The 24,837-nt window shown below is 59.8% G+C and overlaps 1 protein-coding gene across 2 annotated transcripts in view; it reads right to left on the minus strand.

Annotated features, from left to right (window-relative positions):
* Window positions 1-24,837, minus strand: part of PPP1R12B (protein phosphatase 1 regulatory subunit 12B) — a 169,545-nt gene that overhangs the window by 89,980 nt on the left and 54,728 nt on the right. Inside the window, exons 3-14 of one of the 2 annotated variants that reach the window (XM_068985639.1) lie at window positions 21,960-22,078; window positions 20,386-20,545; window positions 19,145-19,289; window positions 18,112-18,186; window positions 16,540-16,619; window positions 15,937-16,094; window positions 15,269-15,272; window positions 14,077-14,164; window positions 11,393-11,593; window positions 10,361-10,443; window positions 9,401-9,526; window positions 3,351-3,530 (exon numbers count right to left, since the gene is read on the minus strand). In XM_068985639.1, the coding sequence (XP_068841740.1) occupies window positions 3,351-3,530; window positions 9,401-9,526; window positions 10,361-10,443; window positions 11,393-11,593; window positions 14,077-14,164; window positions 15,269-15,272; window positions 15,937-16,094; window positions 16,540-16,619; window positions 18,112-18,186; window positions 19,145-19,289; window positions 20,386-20,545; window positions 21,960-22,078 (1,419 nt within the window). Of the gene's footprint in view, window positions 1-3,350; window positions 3,531-9,400; window positions 9,527-10,360; window positions 10,444-11,392; window positions 11,594-14,065; window positions 14,165-15,268; window positions 15,273-15,936; window positions 16,095-16,539; window positions 16,620-18,111; window positions 18,187-19,144; window positions 19,290-20,385; window positions 20,546-21,959; window positions 22,079-24,837 lie in introns of both variants that reach the window. The other variant, XM_068985638.1, reaches the window with a different exon arrangement.

Raw genomic sequence — 24,837 nt, forward strand, 5'->3', positions numbered from 1 at the left:
AGACCACTCTGGCTTTTGGGGTCTCTTCACGTCTGCCCCCTGGGAGCCTCCTTTCCTTTTTCCCCACTCAGGTGCACTCTGCTACGCTGACCGGGGAACAGGGTCCTTGTGGGCCCACCGAGCACGCTGGGGAGCTGCCCCGAGGGGGCTCCTCGTCCTCTCCCACCACAGCCACCGCCCCCTCCGTGCCCCCTGCTCCTGTCTGCAGAGGGCCCCGACGGGTCGCCTCACCCCCTCCCCCATTGTTCCTCCCTGTCCACTCCACACACAATGCTAAACCAGAGCTCAAAAGACAGAGTTTTCAAAAATGTAAGTCAGACCGAGTTATTATTATTATTATTTTTTGGCTAAAATCTTCCATGGACAGATGACTAAGAAATTCTACGCTGAGGTATACACCCAAGAGAAATGAAAATATATACCTGCACAGAAGCTTGTACCTGAATGTTTATAAACAGCCAAGAGGCAGGACCGATCCACATGTCCAGCAACTTATGAATGTCAAACAAAATGCAGAACAGCCACGCAATGGGACAGTGTTCACCCACAGAAAGAAGAAAGTCCCGACGCACACCACAGCACGGAGAGCCTTGGAGACACCAGGCCGGGGACGGCCCCTCTCGAGGTGATGACAGGCTCTAACGTGGACTTCCAGGTGGGGAGCTCCAGAGAGGCAGCGGGCAGGAGCGGGGAGGGCGGAGAGCAGGGGCCCGGGCCGAGGGCGAGGGGCCGGGCCCCTCTCGAGGTGATGACTGACAGGCTCTAACGTGGACTGGTGTCCCTACCTGGCGACCACCGCGCATCTCTGCCAGGTGTTCGGAACACTCTTCCTGAGGCCGACGGCGCCTCTGGGAGCAAGCCCACACTCCTCCCGGCTGTGGCCGCCCGCCCCTCGCAGCCCCGGCCTGCCCTGGGGCCTCAGCCCGGACCCTCCACATGTCAGTCTCCTCCAGGGTCTCTGGAGCACGGAGCGCCTTGCACACGGCCCCTCTGCAGGGCCTGCACGCGCTGCCTGGAGTGCGCACCCGCTCCCCGCAGCTCCCGACAGGGCGGGCCTCGCACTCCTGGCCTGACTTTCTCTGAACCCCCAGGAGTCCTCTGCCAGGCCTGTCGTAGGAACTCAGAGTATGTGTGAGACACCTCGGCTGCGTCCTCTCACACGCGCTGCTCCTTGAGGAGACGCGCTGCATCGCACGCTGCGCGGGGTGCCGGGCTGCCGCTCCGTAAACACGGCGGCCTGCACGGGCCTTCTGTAGCAAGCCCACGGTCCGCAGCAGGTTACCGCTCAGAGGCCACAGACTCCCAGCAGACGGTCGCCGTGTCCCCTGCTCTCCCTGCGGCTCCCAAGCAGGAGCGGGGCAGCCTGCAGCCCCTGGCCCGGCCGTCCTTCAGGGCCCGCGGTCCCGACGGTGGGCCTAACCCATTTCACTTGTCTCCACTCAGGAGCAGTTTTCAAAGGGAGCTTTTTCTCGGCCAATGAAAGGTTACTTTTGCACTTAGTTTCTGGGTGAAACTAACAGTGTCTCAGTCACATCTGAACATGAAGCTCGTGAACATTGAACACTGAAGACTCGGTCTATTAAAGTTCCTGTTGGCTCTGCAATGTTAGCCCAGAAAACAGAATCTCCTCAAGGTTTACATAAATAAATGGAAAAAGAAAGAGGGAAACGAACAAGAAAAGCACTTTTTCGGCTGCTCTCCTTCCACCTCGTCTCAGAAGGCAGGCCTTCGAGCTCTCTTCACGGAGCACCAGCATCTAGAGCGTGCGGCTCACTGTGTCTGAGGTGACAAGACGCTCGGACAGGCGACACGCGCCCACACGTCCACACAAGCAACACTCCTTCTTCCGGATATTCAACATGAAATGAAGCCAAACTGGAATCTAAATGTTGCTAAGATTTCACTTCTTTATACAGTCTTAAAAAAGGGGTAATTACGGCTTCAGTCTTCAGTTCCCAAACGGAATGCATTCTATTTTTCTCCACTTCTTCAAGTGGGAGAAAATGGCCTGTCCATTCCGGTCGATGCTCCAAGGTCTCTCAGGCCCGACGCTTAGTTCAGTTCAGTCGCTCAGTCGCAGCGTCTGACTCTGCGACCCCACGGACCACAGCACGCCAGGCTTCCCTGTCCTTCACCAACTCCCAGAGCTTACTCACACCCATGTCCATTGAGTCGGTGATGCCATCCAGCCATCTCATCCTCTGTCATCCCCTTCTCCTCCCGCCTTCAATCTTTCCCAGCATCAGGGTCTCTCCCAGTGAGTCAGCTCTTTACATCAGGTGGCCAAAGTGTTGGAGTTTCAGCTTCAGCATCAGTCCTTCCAATGAATATTCAGAACTGATCTCCTTTAGGATGGACTGGTTGGATCTCCATGCAGTCCAAGGGACTCTCAAGAGTCTTCTCCAACACCACAGGTCAAAAGCATCAATTCTTAGGTGCTCAGCTTTCTCTATAGTCCACCTCTCACATCCATACATGACCACTGGAAAAACTATAGCTTTGACTAGAGACACCTTTGTTGGCAAAGTCATGTCTCAGCTTTTTAATATGCTGTCTAGGTTTATCATCACTTTTCTTCCAAGGAGCAAGCATCTTTTAATTTCAAGGCTTCAGTGACCATCTGCAGTGATCTTAGAGCCCAGAAGAATAGTCTGCCACTGTTTCCATTGTTTTCCCATCTATTTGCCATGAAGTGAGGGGACCAGATGCCATGATCGCAGTTTTCTGACTGTTGCGTTTTCAGGCAGCTTGTTCACTCTCCTCCTCTCTTTCATCAGAGACTCTCTAGTTCTTCTTCGCTTTCCGCCCTGAGTGTGGAGTCAGTTCTCTCAGCTCCTCCCGAAAGTCTCTGCGGTCAGCTCTCGGCTGCTCCCTCCACCCCTCCAGTGGGTCTACTGAACAGCCAGCCACTGGCCGCCGCCCATTTGTCACGCACTGTCCTCTGCCTTTTCTGACATGCTTCTCAAAGTAATCCCCACTGTACATCGAGCTCTGCTTCTTGGAGCCTTTTATCACATCCCTGCTCTCCTTTGCTGCCAGAGGTGGGCGCGGGCCGCGCAGTGTGGGACTGAGACCCTTCCCTGTGCTCAGGGGCTGCAGCGCCAGGGGAGACAGGGCCTGAGCGGGACGTCTCTCCCATGAGACGGGGAGACGGAAGACACGCCTGTATCCGTAACGGAAGAAGCGCGTACGTTAAATAATCAGAAGTAATTAAAATCTCCACTGAAAGTCTCTGAGAGGCAGAGTACAAACCCAAGCCATAACAGAAAGCTCTGCTTTCAGCAGCACCCGCCCCGCACCTCCTACCTCCTGCCTCAGAGCAGAGCCCACAGGGGGCAGGGGCCACACACCTCCTCCTCTGCCCGGCTTCCGCAGAGGGCTCGGGGCCAGGGGCGCAGAGCGGCGCGGCGGCTGGAGCCCCGCGGACAGTGCTGGGCGGGGGGCGGTTCGTGATCACACAGAGCGGGCTGCTCCAGGCGACGCCGTCGGCTCTCTCTGCCGTGGAGTCGGCCTGGGACCTGTAAGGGGTCCTAAAATCAAGAAGGACACAGCAGAAAGGGAACAGTCAGCACACAGACAACACCGCCCTGGGACCTGTGAGGGGTCCTGAAGGCAGGAAAGACACAGCAGAAAGGGAACAGTCAGCGCGCACACACAGACACACACACAGACACACACACACACACACATAGACACACATAGACACACACACACACACAGCGCCGCCCTGGGACCTGTGAGGGGTCCGGAAGTCAGGAAGGACACAGCAGAAAGGGAACAGTCAGCGCGCACACACAGACACACACACACAGACACACACACATAGACACACACACACAGACACACACACACAGACACACACACACACACACATAGACACACATAGACACACACACACACAGACACACACACATACAGACACACACACACGCCCAGCACCGCCCTGGCAGAGGGCAGAGCCTTGAGGAGGGCTCGCCCAGAGAATCTTCTCGCTCAGAATTTGTCTGTGGTTGGTCTGTTTTCTTAATTCTGAGCTCTTAAATCTTACAAAAGTGATTATGCTTTCAATCTGACATCTTCTGCCTAAGGAGTTATGTTTCAGGAAAAAGGAAAAAAAAAATTTTATTTGAGATACAAAAAAATTCCATTTAATCAACTAAGGCACATGTATCGACACACACGAGTGCGCTCGGACGCCTCCTGAGCGCCCCCAGGTCTCCACACCCACACACACGAGACAACACCAGGCCACTTACACCACCCGCAGCCCCAGGCAGGGGGCCCCGAGGGGCCGCGGCCGACACCAGGCGACCGTCTTCCTGGATCGCCCAGACCCCCTTGGGAGCACTCTGCGACCTCACCTAGCAGCGCGAGCGCTCTCTCTCCAGGGAGCCAGTGCCTGGCTGCCCACAGTCACAACTGCAGACAGGAGTGACCAAACAGAAGCTAACGGGATCCTGCGTGCAGCCCTGAGACAGACTGCCCATGGGCAAGCTGTGCAATTACGCTCGTTCACATGAAAACAAGATCTTTGTTTCTTAACAAAGACTTCAGAGCAGCCGTTGGCTCTGCACCCAAAAAGCCATCGCTTGTGACGTCACAGCTTGTTGCTGGGGTAACAGAGACCCAAAACTGATGCCCACAGAGACAGGGAAGCAATGGAAGTAATAAATGCTAAGAACCTGTTTTTTTCACCTACTTACAACCACCACAAACGCTTTAAGTACCTATAAGCTCATTTTCAAATAATCACATCATAGTAAGCTTGAAAGAATGATCAGATCATAAAGCTATCAATACGGTACCTCGATACAAGGGTAAAAATAGAGCAGTTCTGAACTGGTGTCTAAGAAACACACAAGCCGCTTCTCCAGGAGCAGCTAATAGCTCAGGAAAAAGGTGAGATTTCACATTCACTTTTTTTTTTTTAAGTGAAGGCAAATAATTCCTCAGACTTCCAAGATGTATAAGTCTCTAGGAAGCACTAACAAAATTAACCAGAAACAAAGGTATAAAAATTTACAATCATCAAAACTTCACATGAAATTCTGCTTAGTTAATAACATGCTTTGATTGCTGCAATTTCTTATGCTGGAGAAATGCCAAGGATTTTATTTTGTCAAATTACAGAATATGACTTTTATGATTTTGAAGTGCATAATTTTACTGACTGCTGGGATCGGAAGCAGAAACGCTCCGGGGCTCTGGAACCACCTGGGGCCAAGCTTAACCTCTTCCATCTCTCGTCCTCTAAGGGATAATGACGACTGTGAGCGCAAGGTCTTGCGAGACTGAATAGGACAGACCCGCGGAGCACTCGGGCTTCCCCGGCGGCTCACACAGTGAAGCGCCTGCCTGCAGTGCGGGAGACCCAGGTTCAATCCCTGGCTCGGGAAGATCCCCTGGAGAAGGGAATGGCAACCCACTCCAGTATTCTTGCCTGGAGAACTCCGTGGATTGAGGAGCCTGGTAGGCTACGGTCCATGGGGTCGCAAAGAGTTGGGCACGACTGAGCGACTTCACTTGGCTTTTGTTTTGCTTTGCTTTGTGGAACACTTACTATACCCAGAATAAAAGATAAACTCAGTGGAAACAAAAAAGTGAAAAAGAGCCCCGAAACGCACAGACCTAGGCTGGGCCCGCCTCTGCTCCTTCCAGCCTCGTGACCGCGGGCAGATGGCCGCGCTCTCGGCCTCAGTTTCCTCATCTATAAAGTGAGGCTGCCGCTCACACGCTGGAGGCCTCCTCTGGATCGAACAGGACACACCCACATCCACGCTCCTCACTCCAGGCCCCTGTGGCTCAGGGCAGCCACGTGCCCAGTTAAGAATCCACACGCGTCGAGGTCCCCCGGCTGCTGGAGGGAGCCAGTGAGGCACCGGCAGGAGGCTGGTGCCCAAGGGGAGCCTCAGTTCAGAGGCCTTCCCTCGTGGCATGCCGCCCGTCTCCTCAGAGGGCCTAGAATGCAGCCGTGATGGGAGAGTTCTAGCAGCTACTCTCGAAGTGGAAGCCACGCTCTGACCACTGGGACTTGAGCCATGCGCCAGCCCTGTCTTGGGGCCGTCCTGACTGAGAGGGAAAATGAAGACGCATCACCCCGGAGTCACTATTGCCGGGTGCACCATGCATGTGAGTGGACCAGGTCCTGATGTCACGCTGTTTGGCCCGAGCCCCGTGCCTGGTCCAGGGAAGGCTCAACACAGGGCAGCTGCTACGCCTCCTCCGCTCCCCCCCCAGGCCACGCTCTGAGCTCTGGGAGCCTCTCTGCTTCAGCGTCGTTCCGTGCGGGGACAACACGCCTGTCCCCACAGGCTAGCACCCTGTGCAAACGCACCGTTGTGGGGCCTGGCGTGTGTGCACGCGGCTGCAAGCAGCGCCCAGCAGCGGGCAGCACCGCGCCGGGAGGACAGCGTCAGGCGGCCCCAGCACAGGCGCAGGTGGCACTGCCCTCGCTGATGCTTCGCTGCCTGCGCCAGCTGCAGGGACGGGAGCAGAGCGGCCCTGGCCACACCCAGGGAAGGGCTCTGACCACAGTCACACCAGCTACGGCCGCAGTGGAAGCTCTGCGCCGTGTCACACATCACCCGCCGGGCTGCCGCTCGGACGGGCCGGACGCCAGGAAGACACAGCTGGGAAGAGACCACCAGCGCCACGGCCTCCCCTGTGGCCCGAGTGCTTCCGAAGCAGGACCGAGCCTCCTGCGCACCGGGGTCTGAACACTGTCCTCCAGAAAGAGGCACAGAAGAGGCCTGCTGAGCACTACAGAGACTGTAAGTCAAGGTGGGGCGGCTGTGACCTCTGACCTACCACACAGTCTGAGCCTGGACTCGCGGCCCCAGCTGCAGGGCTGCTGAGAAGTGAAAGCGGTCGTATTAAGCGGAGCCTGAGCACCCCTCCACTGACAGGACAGGCAGCCTCGGGTGGCTGCTGCACCCACGCCGACGGCGCACCTCGGGCCAAGCTCAGCACGGCGCACCTGTGGGCGGCCCAGTGCTTACCTGCCATGGTGCACAGACCAGCAACGTGCCCTGCGGAGGGAGGCAGCACGAGTGGGCTGCGATGGGCTGCAAGGTGGAGACGGAGGGGCCACTATGCCCAGCACGGGACGCACTGCAAAACGGCACACGGTCACTTCCTCCAGGACACGCGGTTCACCACCCGCCCAGCGCCACCTCCCCACCCAGCTGGGCGCTTCACGCAAGTTGGGCAGAGGAGGAGGACAGGAGGGGAGGTGCAACAGGAGGAAGCAGAATGCGTGGATGCAGTGGGCCTGAGAGCAGAGACCGGAAACAGCCATTTCATTAGGAAAAAACTCCGCAAACCCCAAGACAGAAAGTCATGTGAGCCCAGAGGCCTCCCTGAGACAGAAGCACCACTGCAAAAGCTCAGAGGCGCTCTGGCGCAGGACGGAGAGAGGCCAGAGGCCAGGGCACCGAGGGGCCAGGGGCCCACGTCCACGCAGCAGCACCCGGGGGCGGTGAAGCTCAGCTTCTCTGCTCCACCGAGACACACAATCACCACCTCAGCTGCAGCAGGCAATCATGTGAGTCCGAATTTATTTAAAAACTTGACCATAACAGCAACCTGGAGGTGTGAACAAAAGCGGTCAGGAAGACTTCTTGGGCAAAAGACGCATCTTACTGGGCTATACAAAAGGAATTTCTGCCTAGAAAGGAAAACAGGAAGTTTCCGAGAGTTGGCGTAGTCCAAGAATGGCAAGTACCTACTCGCGCTTTCTGTCTGAAACAGCGACTGTGGAGGATTCTTTCCTTTTGAAAGATCATGAAATAAGATTCGCTCTCAGACTCGCTCGCACAAGGAAGCGCGCTCCCGCCCTAGAGAAGCGGCCCTCCCCCCACCCCAGCTCTCGGCTCACCAAGACTGTGCAGACGGCATCTGCCCACCAAACGCCACTCCCTCCATGCGTCCACGTCTCAGCCTACCACAGTGCCCCAGCAGGCCGGAACAGCGACCTCAGCTCTCAGCTCACCAAGACTGTGCAGACGGCATCTGCCCACCAAATGCCACTCCCTCCATACGTCCACTGAGACATGGACGCGGAAGCCCCAGCCTACCACAGTGCCCCAAGCAGGCTGGAACAGCGACCCCAGCCTCCCCTCCCCTAGGGCTAGGACGCCATTCTCCTTGAGAACTCTTCTTAGCCTTAGATCCAACCTAAGGAGCAGGAAAGCATCGACTCAGACTAAGGCCTCGGCCCATCTACTCGCGGTCACACGGGGGCTGCAGGCCTTGGCCCTGAAGACAGGCAGGCAGCAGCCCCAGCAACGCCAGGAGCGCAGAGGCGGCGGCGCGAGCCCCGGCGCCCCTTGAACCGGGCGGGCGCCCCCTGAACCGGGCAGGCGCACTGTCCAAGCCGAGCCTCCTCTGATGGGACACGGAAACAGGCAACAGCGGCTCTCCGATTTCCGAGCAGTGCCCACGTTCTGATGTTGATTGGTTAATAAGATCCTTCCAATCAAATGAAAACAGTTTTTAACCCGAACACAGTCTGTGGCCAAAGCCTGTATCCCTCAGCCAACCAATCACCAAAACGCCCGATGATGAAGACTGTGGCACGAAGAGGCAGGTGGAGGGGTTAAGACAGCGGGAGTGAAGAGAGAATTCAGAAGAAGCCCCGAGAGTCAGACTCTTCCGCGTGAGCAGCAAAGTTTAAGCTGAAATATTAATTGTATCTTACAGCTTCAGGGTTCTGGCAAAGGTGCGCTGCTTGCTGGCTGGTACATGGCAAAGAAAGTGACTGCAGAAAGGGGCAGACAGATGAGAAAGGGGCAGGACGCCTGGGTACCTTCTCTGCACCTCACTCGCGACTTTCACATCTTGATGGATCTGAGGGCCATTAAAGTCATAAACAAAAACAACAACTCAAGTCCCTGAATGAACAGGCTTCAGTGCAAGACTCTTAAATTAAACCTGTCCCCATCTCCCCTTATACCCGCTGGGCCCCCCCACCTCCCCGCTCCCCAGGTGAGACTCAAGTCCCCGAATGAACAGGCTTCAGTGCAAGACTCTTAAATTAAAACCTGTCCCCATCGCCCCTTACACCCGCTGGGCGCCCCCTGCCTCCCTGCTCCCCAGGTGAGACTGCAGACGAGGACGGGGCTTAAGTTCAGTCCCGCTCAGAGACTGCTGGAAGCCAAAAGTGGCTGCAGACTGCACAGGACTGAAAGGGTGGAGAATGTATTCAGATCTGTCTGTGGGGAGAAGTTGGAATTAGCTTACGCTAATTCAGTTAGGAAAAGAAATTAATTTTAATTTAAAATTACTTACGATGTTAATCCCAAGAAATCTAAAAGCAATTTATTTCTCAGTTCACTTTTGTGAGGGTAATCGGATGCAGTCACTGCCCGTCTGTCTACAGCCAGAGTGAGGGGGCGGGTACCTTTTCAGGAAGGTCGACACGTAGGTGGAGGGAGCGGCCGTCTGCGGGGCCTCGCTCCCCTTGGCTGCGTCCCTCCAGGGCTGCCGGGGCTGGGAGCCACTGCACACCAGGTTAGCAGCCGACTCTCTGCGGAGGCAACAGGCAGGGCTGCGCTGAGGCCGCTGCCTCGCCGCGCCGCGGAGCTGGAGAGGGGCACGCGGGACGCCCTCCCAGGGCCTGTCCGCAGACTCCCCTGCTCCCCGCGCAGATGGAGGGCCGGCTCAGCATCTCTGTCTGCCCGTTCACCCACTTCAGGGCCAGCCCGCCTCACTGGGGACCCAGGCCTCGCTCCCGGGGTCTGGAGCCTCTTGAAGGAGCGGTCGCCTCGCTCCTCGTTTAGGAAGGCTGGCGAGTCAGCCGAGGGCAGGTCACTCCACGCAGGCGGGGCGGGAGCGGGGATGGACAGTACGAGCACCCAGGAGCAGCAGCCCCTCGGCTCACAGCGGGGTGCACCCCAGGAGAGGCTCACCCCCAGCTGGCAACTGGGGGCCTCTGCCCCCCCAGGTCCCCCAGCAGCCCCCCCAAGGAGGGGACTGTGGGCAAGTGGAGGCCGCTCCAGCAGGCCCCGGAGGACCAGGCCTCCGCACCACCAGCAGGCTGCAGGCGGCGCCTGGGCCGCAGGGGGGGGGGGCAGGATCGAGCCTTGAGGAGCCGGCTCCAGCTCTGAGACGCGGCGTAGGTCACAGTTCCCACACTCATCTTAATTAACGTGGACGTACAAACTAGAAGTTGCTCGACTCCGTTCCCTAACAAGGTCTCTAATGCTGCCCACGGGGCGGGCCCTGTGTGAGACCCGCGTGGACACTGAGCCCCCTTCACAGAGCCTGCTGTGCACAAACGCAAGCCCGGGGATCCCGTGCTGGACTGAGGACCTGAGGGGGTGGGGCTGGGGCTCCCGACAGGGGGCGGGCACGACGCTACCTGTTCTCCTTCTCTTCAAGGTCGCTAGCGCTGCCCGGCCTCCGCAGCCCCAGTGAACTCAAGGAGCTTCTGGTTTCTCTCTCCTGTAAAGTCAAAGCAAGTGAAGCACAGAGAAGGCCCGCCCTGACCCACTGGGGCAGCGAAGCAGAGCTTCACACCCGCGTGAGTTACTTCCAGACCCAACACCGACTCCTGCTCGAGCGGTATTAACAAAGGCTTATTCCCAGCTCTCCTCCGTTAGACGCCAACATGTAGGGAGGGAATTCTCTTGGGAAAAGCCGGGATGACCAAAAACGGAACAGCAGCAGTCCCACCAAAAGGGGACCTCTGAGAAGCTAGAGACAAGCTGTGCTCTGACGTTCTCCGCCTTGAAAGGCAGCCACAGGCTCAGCAGGCGTGCTGACACCCTGGCCCGAGCGTCTCTGGAAACACAGGGCCGAGTGAGGGGGCTGCGTTTGAAGGAGACCCGGCCACTCAGGCAAGCCGCCAGCACGCCCCGTGGAACCCGGACCATCTCAGGATCGGAACCCGTGGCTCCCGGTGAGCAGTGGGTGAGGGCTCAGCCCCCGGGACAGCCGCCAGTCAGGGAGGCGCACGCAGAAGCTTGCTTTCTAAGTGCTCAGATGCCCGAGCTTCACTAGGCTCGAAAGCCCAGCTAAGGAACTCTGCTTCCGTACACCAAGAGGAGGGGCCACTGCTGCTGGGTCAGAGCACGCTTTAGGCCAAATCCGAGCCTGCACGCTCGCACACTCCTGCCCTCAGGGAGGACGGAGGGGAAGGATGAGCAGAAGGCCAAATCCGAGCCTGCACGCTCCTGCCCTCAGGGAGGATGGAGGGGAAGGATGAGCAGAAGGCAGGCCAAAAGGAAAAGGGTTTTTCTTTCTTGGACAACCAAGTCATCGCAAGCAAACAGCTACCTGATGACCAACACGCCTGCCTCCTTTTAAAGGCTCCGTGCTTCCAGAGCCAGACCAGGCACTAGACACTGTCTGTCCGTCCCCGAGGCTGAGCTGTCGCCGAGAGACACCGCACCTTTTCTCTGCTGTCCATCAGGGTGGAGATGCGGGGGCTGGAGGCCGAGCGGTGGACAGACGCGCCCCGGTCCCGCAGGGCCTCCCTGGCCCCGGCGGCCTCGCTCAGCACATTCTGGCTGCCGGTCTTCCTGAGGCCCAGCCTCCACGAGCACGGAGACTCCTCCCTGGTCTCTTCCGGCTTGCTGAAGAGGCTGGAGGGCTACGAGGGAAGGGGCACCGGAGGTGAGGTCCCGACGGCTCCTCCCACCCCTGGCCGAGCGGCGAGGGCAACGTGAGGAGAGCAGGGGGCCCAGAGCAGGCCAGGCGCCACGGGCACCCCCCAGCAGCCCTCAGCCCTCGCAGGGTGCCCACCCAACAGAGAACCCACCAGCAGGGGAGTGCTGGCACGGGGCCGGGGGACAGCAGCCCGCCCCCTCCACGCGCCCCCCCCCGCCCACCTGCGAGCCTGGCCGAGAGCTGACCCTCTTGCGACACACGGACCCTGAGGAACACAGCCGGGCCACGGCCCTGTCACGCGGCTGCGGTGAGCTGGCTTAGGGCGGCCCTGACATAGACTGCAGGCCTCTCCCCCCAAACCCTAGCTGCTTATTTCAAGAGAGCAGCCTCTCTGACACAGGCGGCATTTCAGATTTCAAGAAGCAACAAAATCAAAAAGAAAAAAATGGTAGAAGTTATACGGTTGCCAGGTTTTAAATTCTGCCAGGAGAACAGCTTTCAAAAATGAATCACCATTTTCATTACCATCATTTCATTAAAAAGTAATGTTAACGTTGGAAAAGAAAGGCTCATGGAAAGCTTACACTGTCCTTAAGCATCTCATCTCCACACACCACACAACACATCACAGACCGGAGTCAGCCGAAGCCAGACTGAGGCACGGCCGGCCTGGGTACCACCAGCCGCCGCCTCCCTGGCCACGGGGGCCCTGCCGGAGCACCGCCCTCGCTCCAGAACCAGGCCAGCTCTGCTGCTGGCACAGCGGGAATGCAGCACAAGCCTCACGCCGTGCTGAGATCTGCTCTTCCGTGCACCCCCTCTCCTAGGGGCTCTGCAGAAGCACCCTGTGGGCTCTGTAAGAGCCGTCCAAACGCCCCCCAGCATCTTCTGAGCAAAGTGGCATGGGTGTGTGTTGGTGGCTTTCCTAACCCAGTCCTTTTCCTCCTAAAGAGCGGCTGATCTGGTCACACTCCTCACGACGGAGTGAGGACCACGTCCTGCTGGTGCCGCCCGACAGGCTCACAGCAGCGCCCGGGGAACGTGGAGCGGCTGAGCCTCTGCCTCCTGGTCCCCACGAGGACACCGGAGGCCCACTGCGCACGCGGGCAGCGCCGAGGGGCCAGCAAGTGAGGGAGCGCCTGCAGAAGCACCTCAGCCGCAGCGCGTGCGGCTCCCCCACGGCGAGCCTCCAGCGGACGAGGTTGGGAGGCTGCCGGCCCTCAGCCCCGCGAGCTCTGCCCTCCTGCCAGCAGCCGCACAGACCTCACTCATGGGGGGAGAGTGAAGACACGCGTGTCCGTCGCAGTGCCCAGGCTGCGCCCTGGCCGGCCTCTGCCCAGCCCGACCGTGACCCGTGTGCCCCAACTGCAGACTCGGGGACGACAGGCCGCGGCAGCACTCCCCTGGTCCCAGGCTGCTGGCGCTGGAGCCTGGCCACCCGCACGCGGCGGCCACAAGTCCTTTAAAACACACTGTGGGCAAGTCAGGAACGCCCTGCTTGTGTCCACCCCCCAGACCCACGTCCTGACGCCCGGACACCCAGGTGACAGCGTCTGGAGACCAGGGGGTCGTCTGAGCGCCAGGAGGAGAGCCCTCACCGTGGACGGAACCTGCCAGCCTCCGGCCGGTGGGACACAGGCCTCGATGTGCAAGCCACCCTGCCTCTGCCCCGTCACGGCAGCCTGAGCATGCCGTGGCGGGGGCGTGTGGAGGCGCAGCACGTGATGTGATGAGCACTCGGCCACGGCAGAGCCACGAGAGGGGTGGACCAGGGCCCCGTGGCAACACCGACAGACTGGGAGATGGTCAGCCTGCGTGCAGTCAGAGAGACACGTATCCCAACACCACTTGTGAGTGGAATCGGAACAAAAAAACGATTTTACGAAACAGACTCACAGAAAATAGACTCATGATTACCACAGGAGAAGGGGGCGAGGGATGAACGGAGAATGTGGGATTACCGTATAAACTCACGGTCACCGCAGGAGAAGGGGGCGAGGGATGAACGGAGAATCTGGGATTAACGTATAAACTCACGGTCACCGCAGGAGAAGGGGGCGAGGGATGAACGGAGAATTGGGATTAACATAGATACACTATTACGCATAAACCTGGAGAGGGGCATGGCAACCCGGTCCAGGGTTCTTGCCTGGGAATCCCATGGACAGAGGAGCCTGGCAGGCTGCAGTCAGACTCAAGTCAGCAACTGAACAACGAAAGCATATAAAACAACAAGGACCTGCTGTGTAACACTGGCGCCTGCTGCTCAATACTTTGTAACGATCTATAACGGAAAAAATCTGGAAAAAATATACGCAACGTGTAACAGTCACCTTGCTGCACAGCTGAAACGCAGCTGTGAGTCAGCTGGACTCAAGCAAGAAGGCAGGCGCGAGTGCGTCTCTAAGGCCTTTATGCCTGCCTGCTACCGCAACGGGGGCACGCCCAGCTTAACCGCACACTCACTCTCCTGGCTGAAGAGGCGGGGACGGCGCTCTGCGGAGCTGCGGGGGTCCGCTCCGCGACGCTGCTCCTGCAGTCAGAGCTGGGACGGCTGGGGACGGCGCCCGGCCCGCCATCTGGGGTGAAAGACAGAAGCAGCAGGTGCGTTAGGAAGCCCTTACGGGAGAGTCTGTACTGTTCTGACACAAAAGATTTACCCATCGTCACACAGACCACCAGGGCCAAGGAAGGCTTAGACTCCAACCACGATGAAAGCTCCGGCAACCCCTGCCTCTTACGAGAAAACAGGCGCAAGTGAGATTCTGTCTTGACAACAACTCCCACATGAACGCCGGACAGCCTTCTCCTCACTACAGGTCACACATACCGTTCATCAGTAAGTGCAGGTAGAGCCCGCTCTGGGGGCTGGGCAGAAAAAGCCAGAGAAAGTACGAGACGGACCTTGCTTCCTCGGCAATTAGAAAAAGGAAAGGTGAGACGCAGAACAATCACGGTGACAACACGAGGTCCCACGCGCCCAGTGCCGAGCGTGGCGGGCCCAGAGAGGAGCCGCCCTCCGAGGGCGGGAATGCGGGGAGGCTGCAGGGCGGGGCGGGGCCGTGGCAGGGGCGGGGCCGTGGCAGGGGGCGGGGCAGGGGCGGGGCGTGGCCGTGGCAGGGGCGGGGCGGGGCCGCCCACAGGGGAAGAGCGCTCCTGGGGGCGTGGTGGTGACGCAAGATGGAGGCTCCCTTCTGGGGTGTCGGCAGAAACCCGTCTGCTTGTGCCCAGGGCTGCTGCGCCTCTGGCCCCTGGACTCCCAAGGCCCAGCCCCACGACCCCGCGAGGCAGTCTTCCTGGGCAGAGACGTCCAGACTGTCCTGAGTATTCACAGTGACCACATGAGCTGTCCCAGGGCCGACCCAGTGAGCCTATACCCTGCGTGTGCCCTCCGCCCCCCACACACTGACCCCAGGCCTGACCCGTGACCTTCTGTGGCCCCTGGGGCTGGGCATGCCCCCCCACCCCCACACTGACTCCAGGATTGACCTGTGACCTTCTGTGGCCCCTGGCCTGGGTGTGCCCCCACCCCAACACTGACCCCAGGCCAGTCTTGGACAAGGGCAGTACTCCCCTGAAATGGCAGAAATCAGGTCAGTAAAGGAGACCCCTCACAGAGCGGGTGCCAGGGACAGGCAGGCTCCGGGGGGATGCACACTTGACTCTCAGCCAAGGCGGGCCCGCCCCCTCACTGAAAACCCTGCATCTTCTCGGGATGCCTCTGGAGAGGAACATGTGGTGACCGCAGGCCCCGGCCTGTGCAGTCTGAGCTCACCACGAGCCCCGTTATCCAGCAGGGCCACTGCCACAGGCAGACCCACCCAGCAAAACCCAGATCTGCCAGGCGTCCCCTGCCCGCGAGTGGAGACCCCGGGCTAACCCAGAGCCTGGCGTCCCCTGGCCGCGAGTGGAGACCCCGGGCTAACCCAGAGCCTGGCGTCCCCTGACCACGAGTGGAGACCCCCGGCTACCCCAGAGCCTGGCGTCCCCTGACCACCAGTGGAGACCCTGGGCTAACCCGGAGCCCAGAGTCTGCCTGCCCACAAGTGGAGACCCCAGGCTAACCCAGAGCCTGGTGGTCCGACCGAGCTCAGCACCCCACTCTCACTGCACAGGAAACGGAAGACCCTTAACACGACGCGCACCATTAAGAGTCAGCAAGGTAACCAGGACTGCGCTCCTCCTTCCATCCCCCCAGCAACTGAAGGGGCTTCACATGATGAGAAGGGAGAAGAAAGCGATCTGGGGCCCCTGTTTGGGAATCAGCCCCCCCGGGCCGGCTCCACCTGCCTTCTGACGCGCGGCGGCCCCCCGCGCTCTGCGGACTGACAGCCTCAGGGTCCCCCGCCTCCTTCTCGGCCTCTGACTCCGAGGCCTCGTCCTCCCCCTCGTCCTCCTCGGAGCTGGAGCTGCTGGACTCTTTGCTCTCCTCCTCTGCTCGCTGGGACTTGGGCGTCTCCTCCTCACAGAGCATCTTCTCTTTGCTAAAGTAGAGACGACAATCTGAGTAACTCAGAGAGGAGAAACCGCTTCCTGAGCTCGCTGTGGAGCTGGTAGAGGGGACAAGCCTAGGAACCTCCGTGTCGAAGTGGTAACAGGAACGCACACTCGCCCCCTCGGGTCCGTCCGGTGTCTGACCTGAGAGCGTGGCGTAATCTGCACTCAGGAAAACGGGGCTACATCTCCTCGCGAACGAGGGGCACAGTTCTAGCAAGTCATTTAACAGACGTTTCCTGACACACACACAGGGTCTCCATTGCTTCACAAAGTGAGCACACGCTCCCCACTCACAGGCCCCCACGGCCGTGCCATCCACCTCCTCACCCGTCGAACATCCCCCCTCGCTTAAAGACCATCTGGCTACAATCAGACACCAGTCTCTTCACCGTATGGACTCTCAAGCCAAGTCTCACACGCAGACCATCTTACTTCTTGAAGAGTCTACCGTGCAGCTCGCTGTTCAGGTCTGATTCGATGAGCTTATCCCGTGTCTCTTTTTCACTTCGAAGCTGGAAATCAAGAAAAGAGGAAAGGAAAGACACTGACTACGGGGAAGGAGTCAGCAGTGACGAGAACGCCAGCGGCCCCACCGCTGCACCAGCCCCAGAGGGGAGGTGGGGGCGGGCAGGGGACACAGCAGGGGGTCTGCTCGGAAGAAGCCGGCAGAGGAAAGCCCTCAGCCAGTGAGGAGAGGAAGCCATGGCGCCAGAGCTTCGGCGACACCCGCCTCCTGAACATCCGAGCCTCATCGCCCCCAAACCTCACTCCGAAGGGCGAAGCGCCAGAAGCGCCTATGAGAGAACGCTCTATGATCCCTAAGCTGAATTAAGTTGGCAAGCCTTCTACAGAGAAACCGGTGCCAAATGGGAAATCAGCCCTTAGGAAAACCTGTCCAGCACTTAGACACACACTCCAGACAACATGCATTTATATCCCGGGACCCCAAAGTTATGCGGAGGCAAAGGCAGGCACCACTGCCAGTGGTGGGAGACGTGACTTGGTGAAGATCCTACTCGTGCTCAGAGAGGAAGCACACCGGGTCAAACATGCACGGGGGCTCTCTGCGTGTTCCCGCAACTCCCACATGAGCCCAGAACTACTTCAGGAAAAGCATCCATAAAACGAGGAACACGTAGCCGTGAAAAGCGCACTCTGGTGTCGGCAAGGCTGCGACAGCTCAGGGACGGCGCCCACGGGACCCGGTGCGTCTGCACTCTGGGGCCGCGCTCCCCAGCGAGGCCTCTCCCGCCCCAGCCTGAGCCCCTCGCTCTCCCCTCAGAATGGCTCTGCACGCCCTTCTGAACCCGCCCTTCTGAACCCCCAAGCCGAGGCCCGCAGAGGGGAGCTCAGGAAAGTGAGGGCGTGACCTTCTCCCGCCCCAAGGGGAGCCGCTCGAGCCCCGCCCTCCCCACCGACAGCCCTCCTGCAGTGGAGCGGGACTCACTCCCTGCTCGCCCCCACACTGCGCCTGGACGTGGGCACACGCCTCCGTGGTCCTCCTGAGAGGCGCTGCGCCACGGGCCCAGGAGCAAACCCTCACACACTCAGGAGAGCAGCAAGGGAGCGACTGTGGATATCCGATGGACCTGGGCTAGGGATGAATCACTGACCAAGCGCCGGCCCAGGCCACATCTCTGAGCTTCGTGGGTTTGCTTGCTTTCTAAGGAAGAAACATATTCCTCCCTGTAGTCAACCCCCTTTAAATACAGAAGTCCCTTCAGTCAATAAGGAAGTCACGAGACATCCTGAACTCGGTACTCCCTGTTTGGAAAGCACTGACTCCCACACCCCACCCTCACTGCCTAGAGCTCCAGGCAGCCAGAGCCGCCCTCGCCGCGTTTACCTGCCAGCTGCCCTCAGGTGCTACGAGACACCCAGCGAGCTTCAGCAGCAAGGGCTTCTGGGATGTTCCCTCTAACGGACTGTGGACAGTTCCTGGAGGAACAGTGGCCACTGCCGGGACGCGGACAGACAGACCGCATGGCCGCCACGCAGACTCACCACGCCCTGCCTCTTCTGCAGCGCCTCCAGATGCTCCCCCAGGCCCTCGTCGGCCACGTCGAACGGCGTCTGGCCCTGGCAAGGAGACGACGCCGCGGTCACGCGCCTCTACCCAGAGACCAGCTGGCGCTCGCCTGAGGCCTCTGACCCTCTGACCTGCCTCCCTGACTCGCCGACTTAGCGCCAGGATGAGGCCCTCCTCTATCAGAGAGGGGACATAAGAAACAGAGGACCCCCCAGACACAGGGCTTTGCATTCTGTGAAACAGTGAGCAGGAAATCCTCACCTCGTTTCTAGTGTTTATTGTCTCTCGGCAAATGATCAATTGAAATCTCTGCTTGTATCTCTTCCAAAAAGCTCACAGTCGCTACAATAAACTCAGCAAGGGGCTCTCAGAGGCCTTGGAAGGAGGCCCAGGTGTGGGCACTAAGGACGAGTCACAGGAAGCAGCCCATTAAGTGAGACCCTCAGGCCAAAGCGCAGCGAGGGGCCCTGGCCCACAGACCGAGGGTGAGCAGGTGGGGCGGGGCAGACCGGAGCGTCCCCTGAGTAAGCAGCCAGGCCCCCAGACCCACAGTCAGCAGGTGGGAGGGAGCTGCAGGGCCTCTGACCTGCCTGAAGCGGGGCTGGACAACACCGCTTTCGGCCGAACGCGAGGGTGCAGCCAGCGCCACGGCTTTTAACAAATGGATGTGAGCGGGGCTCAGCTACTAGGTTTCTGAATGAAAAGCTGACGCACTTCACACTTCTCCCCGGACAGCGGTCTCGGGCTTCCCCACTGCTCACTTCTGCTGAGGTGAGACCGTTTCCTTCTTCCACTTTCTGTTTCAGGGGCTTCGATGGAAACGGTCAGCAGGTGGGCCTCCTACCGCCAGGCGAGCGTGCGAGCGTGCGAGCGTGCGTGTCAGGGGGAGGGGGGGGCGGGGGCAGGGCTCCAGCTGCTGCTGGTGCCTGCTCCGGATGGCAGGCCTGGCCCCTGGGCCGGCCTTCTCGCCTCGTGCTCCAGGACGCCGCTGGGGGCCAGCCCACTCACCAGCTTGTTCCTGACATCCATGTCGCAGAGGGCCTCTGCCAGGATGGAGCAGGCCTCCTTCACACCCCAGTGCGCAGCCGCATGCAGAGGGGTCCAGCCATCGTGATCCTGGACGTTGAGCTCATAGCCAGCCTGAATCAAAAGTCTGAGGAGAACACGGACAAGACGTTCAGGTCCTCTGCATCGGGGTTCCCTGCCCAGCGCACAGCCATCTGTCTGATGCTGCAGAACCCGGCCCCGAGCCCCAGCCCCAGCTGCCGAGCCCAGGTCTGCTTTCTCAGGCATCAGCGCAGCCACCAGAAGTGAGTCCCCCCTGACCGAGGCCACACTGGGGTGCAGCCACGTCACCCCCAGCACAGAGATCACCCAGAGCCCCGTCCGGGGCCCGGCCCACGGCCCCACCAGGAGGGCTCCGGCCCTCGTCCTCTCCCTCCTCCCGCGCCCACTCTCCAGGCGGTCTGCCGCCTCCCACCACAGGAGTGTCTGCGGGGGCTCCCGCCGAGGCGCCGAGGCTCCGAGGCGGCGGGCATGTGGAGGCTGGCATGACCCCCGGCTGACAGAGGCAGCACCGTGCGGGCCTCCAGAGAAGCAAACAAGGGAACCCCGCCCTGAAGACAGGAGCACCGACCCCACCACACGGACCAGGAGCCTCGTCCCGGGACACGGGCAGTGAGGACACCTGCTGGCAGACGCACACGGAGCTGCCAGCAGCCGGTGCCGCGCCCGCCCGGCCCTGAGGCTCCACAAAGCAGGGCAGGGACGGGGAGGTGGAGGAGTCCAGACCCCTCCTGCATGGGCGACCGCCCTACCCCAGCGAGTACAGCTCCCCTGAAACCTACACCACCAGCCTAATGAGGCCACAGAGGACACGGGGATGCACGTCTGTCTGTACTGCAGCGGGGCGGGGGGTGGGTGGTGCGGGGGAGCCGGAGATGAACCGCCAAGCAGCAGGAGACCCTCCAGGCCCTCCAGGCTGTGCTCCCCGCGGAGCGCCAGGAGAGGCCTGGGAGGAGGGTGGGGACGACCCAGCAGGTAGAGGAGAAGGGACGGCGGGGAGGGCGGGGAGGGGGAGGGGGAGGGGGCGGGAAGGGGGAGGGGGAGGGGCGGGGAGGGGGAGGGGCGGGGACGGGGGAGGGGGAGGGGGCGGGGAGGGGGAGGGGGCGGGGACGGGGGAGGGGGAGGGGAGGACAGGGCACCGTGCGTCCCGGGCGCCGTGCGTCCCGGCCGCCGTGCGGACCCACCTGAGGACCTCGGAGTAGCCCTTGGCCGCAGCCACGTGCAGGGCAGTGGCCCCCGAGCGCGCCTGCCTCACGTCGGCGATCCTGCCGCTGTTGAGCCACTGGCGGGCGTCCTGCAGCATCTGCCGTTCCTCCTGCTGCCGCGCCTGCTCGAGGTCCAGCCCTGCGGAGGCACGCCAGACAGCCGCTCAGCCCGCGGGGCTGGGTGCTCAGCCAACTCACTCTGCATCAGAAGAGGCGTTCACGGCCGCCGGCAGCCCCCCAGGGAGAGGCCACTAGGCTCACACAGACGGCAGGTCCACCGAGGCCTGCAGGCGCTCTGGCCCTAAGAACCTGAAGTCCGGCGGGCTGCCCCTCTGCAGCACCTGCAGCAGTACAGTCACAGCCTTCTCACACGGTGACCCGTGTGTTTCCCCACAGCCTCCGGCGCAAATGCAACCGCTGTCACTACCCCCACTGAACGCAGGAGGGAATAAACGCGCGGAGGTCGGGCGGTCACTCGGGGCCGCAGAATGGTCACCCCTAAGGCCGTCTGCTCCTCCTGTCCCCTGCTACACCTAGGACTGGGGTCAACAGGCTTAGCGTCAGGCATCGTATACGCTGATAGACTAGCTCCCTCTGAAGTCCGTCTCCCTGAGTAGAGAAGCATGCCAAGTGAAGCTCTGTGGCCCAGAGCTGAGGAGCAGCTGAGCACAGAGGCACTTCCGAGGGGTTCCATCTCCCGTCAGAACATCACGGACAAGATGCTAAGTGTCAGTATTCTTGGCTCTGCAGGCACTTGGCTGTCTCAGCGCCTCAGCTCTGCTGCTGGAGCAAAGGCGGCCTTGGGTGGTGTGAGCGCAGGCCCGCCCGGCCAGTAGGGATCGCGTCTGGAAGGTCACAGCAGAGAGACCCCCAGGGTGGACTGCAGACTGTGGGTGCAGGGGCTCCCAGAAGGACGGCACATCCCCGCACCTTGGGCCCACACAGCTCTGCGGCACTTCCAGCAGGGAGACCTGTCCTCCCTGCCATGTAGGCCCAGGGTTACTTGCAACTTTTTAATTTAAAAGAACCCAAAGACCTCCAGTCGGAGAATCCTGACCGGCTCTCTGAAGGGGATTCTTCTGAAAATATAAAGTATTTTCAGAGTTTCTTCTTCTCATTAGCTTCCTCACTGTAACAAACTACCAGAAATCTCACAGTCAGGATGGTCAGAGATCACTTCAGAGGTCGCAACAAAGGTCCCACCAGCACCACGTTCAGCTCTGCTCAAGAGGAAAGGCGCAAAGTCAGAGAGAGGACTGTCCAGGGCTCAGAGGTACACGGGCCGCCTCCTCTGCGGTCTGCACACATGGGAGCTGTCACATGCCCCTCCTTAGCCTGCCCTGCAGCGTCACAGCGCGCACCGGCCGCCTGTGCACCGCGGCGCACGGCCCAGGGCTGCAGGGGCGGGCCGACTGCACGCCTCTGGAGTCTGGCCCGGGCGATCCGCGCGCGAGGACTAGCAGGCACGTGCCGTGAGCAGCGGCGGCCGGCGTGAGCAGACGGTGTCTCACGGTGGCGCCCAGGCCCCTCCTGCCATGTGGCCCTCGGCTCACCTTGCTTCTTCACCTGCTCCAGAAGAAGGTCCTTCATGGCAGGCTCTTCCGCAAGGTCAGAGGGGACTTCGCCTTCGTTGTTGACGATGCCCACGCAGGCTCCATGGTTAATGAAATACCTACGCAGACAAGAGCAGAGTCAGCACCCTCCCCAGGCTGTTGCCGGCGGCACTCCCGAGCCTGGGGCTCCGTGCAGAGCGTGGCCTCCGTCTGGAGCTTTCGTGTGGCCCCAGATAAGGCACTCCACTAGCCTTCAGCACTCGGGATCAAAGCGTCTCTGTTCCTTGGTGAGAAAGACACCTCCAAGAGCGATTTCTCACACTCGTTTCTGAAGCCCATTCTCTCACTCTCATGGGCAGCAAGGCACTTTGGAAACACCGCAAGGGGGACACGCCGCCTTAAAGCTCACCCCAGGCTGCGTCCAAACCCAGGCTTCCAGGAGGGCTCAGGACACTGCTGATACTGAGAATGGGGTCCCCAGAAGAGAGGGAAAGGAGTGATTCCCACAGGAACGCCCCCCATTTCCATTAAGAGCACACTAAGTGGAGCCAGGGCATAAAAACAGAATAAAGGACAAATCAGGACTTTCATGAACCTGCCTGGGTCACGTGTCCACAGAACTCTCCCTTTAACCAGCCACCTCCATGAAATCTACACTCTAAGACGCGACTAAATGACTGGAAAAACATTAGATTCTATATTGAAAACCAACAGTGTTCGATCCTAAAGAAGAGGGGCCTGGTAACTTTAACACCTGACGTGGAATCCTCTCTGGTTTTCAAAGCACTTCCACGTACAATTAACAATGAGTCTTAAACAACTTTAGGAAGTAGGCTACATGGGTACTATTAGAGGCAAAAGACGGAGGTTACGCCCCATCTGCTGACTTCAGCTCCAGGTCATCTTGGCACTACGTCAAGTTACTCTGGGGCCAGTGAGAACCCCAACAGTGCCAGAGTTCTCCAAAATACACAAGTCTTTAAAGGAGAAAGAAAAGCTACTTAAATCAGACTTCAACCAGCCAGCAACGCAGCAAGCAGGCACAGGTCCCCTTCTGCATTTACAGGGCACACATTTTAGGCACACTGAGGCTCCCCTTGGGGCTCAGTGGTAAAGAACCCACCTGCCAAGGCAGGAGATGCGGGTTTGATCCCTGGATCAGGAGGATCCCAGGGGAAGAGAATGGCAGCCCACTCCAGAACTTTCCACTCAGCCTGGAAGATCCCGGGAGCAGAGGAGCCTGGGGGGCTACAGTCCACGGGGTCGAAAAGAGTCAGACACGGCTGAATGACCAAACAGAGCAACATTTCAAAGACCCTGCAGAAGATTTTAAGAGGTAACATGTGGCCACTGCACTCAGGAGCGGGCAGAGGGGAGCCTGCAGCTACTGGGTTTAGGGCACGTTTTTCGAGGGCACTGCTCCCTCACCGCTCAGCACCTCATCTAAACGGAGCGCCCCCAAAGGTGTCTGCCTTTCAGGTGGGCTGCACACACACGGACTCATCTGACTTTGAGCCGTCTCCACCCTCCCTCACAGACTCAGAGGACAGACGCTCAGCTGAGGCTAGCCGCTCCCTCGGCTCTCCTTAACTGCACTAAAGCCGCCTGCTGCCTTCACGCCCACGCTGCTTCACCTCCCAACCCTGAGACCCCAAAACGCAAAGACTACAGAGTGAGCGCAGGATACACGCTCCTGGACTGAGCCGCACCCTCTCTCACCCTGAACCCGCACTCCCCCAGCGTGAGCCCCACACACACACACATCCAGACTGAGCTGCACCCTCTCTGTCACCCGGAACCCCACATTATCCCCAAACACAACAGCTCACTTGCCTCCCACAGTTCGACAGTCCCTCCAACTGATGAAACACCCTCCCCTCCCCCCTTTCCTGCTATTACTAGAAAACTTCCGTGTCTTTCGAAGCCCCTTTGAGTGGCCTCTGCGTGTTCTGACAACTGAACCCTCCCTCTTCTTCCTTGGACTCCGCCTCCGGCACTGAGTCTGGGCCCCAGTGACACACAGGGATGTCGACGCCGCCCCCCAGCTGACTGCAGCTCCAGATAACAGCTGTGTCCTCACGGGCATCACCGCTGTGACGTCCGACGTGCGCTCTCTCTTAGCAACCCACAAACACTGCGTGAAATAAACCCAGTGTGGAGCCGCTCCACTCTGACACCTTCTCCATTCTTTACTGGGCCAGCGGCCATGTCCCTCGGGCATAAAGGCCCTGCTTTTCCCTTTCCTGAGAAGTTCTCGGACTCTGATGGAGACGACTCCCGTCCAGAAATGACCTGGGTCTCCCCGAATCAGAGGGATGCGTGCCAAGTGAGACACTGCCCCAGGCCATCCTTACCCTGGGGGAGGGCTGGTGGAGGTGGAGCCTCTCCAGGTTCACACTGTTACCTGAACAAGTATCAGCCCATGGAGTCTTCTTTCTGTTCTGACCACACTGTGCGGCATGAGGGATCTTTATTCCCCCACCAGGGACAGAACCCACGCCCTGTGCAGTGATAGTGCAGAACCTTAACCGCTGGACCGCAGGGAAGTGCCTATGAAGTAATATTCACTGTAATCCTGAGGATCCTTACAGTTGCCCTGAGGCTCAGAAATACCTCTTAGCTCAGTAAACATGTCCTTCAGAAAATAAAGCCGCTCTTGGGGATCCCCAGAGGCCCAGTCATTAGGACGCAGAGCTCTCACAGCCGTGGCCCAGGCTCCGTCCCTGGTCAGGGACTCAGGCCCCACAAGCCACGCACAGCTCGGCCAGGGAAGAAGAAGGAGAAAGAAAGTGAAGCCTCCGTGTCCCTCTCACGTCACCACCAACGTGAGGCCTTTCTGCTACTATCCTCAGGGGCGAACAAAGAAAACGAGATGTGC

This window comes from Capricornis sumatraensis, chromosome 14, assembly GCF_032405125.1.
Source record: "Capricornis sumatraensis isolate serow.1 chromosome 14, serow.2, whole genome shotgun sequence".
In the NCBI taxonomy this organism is placed as follows: Eukaryota; Metazoa; Chordata; class Mammalia; order Artiodactyla; family Bovidae; genus Capricornis; species Capricornis sumatraensis.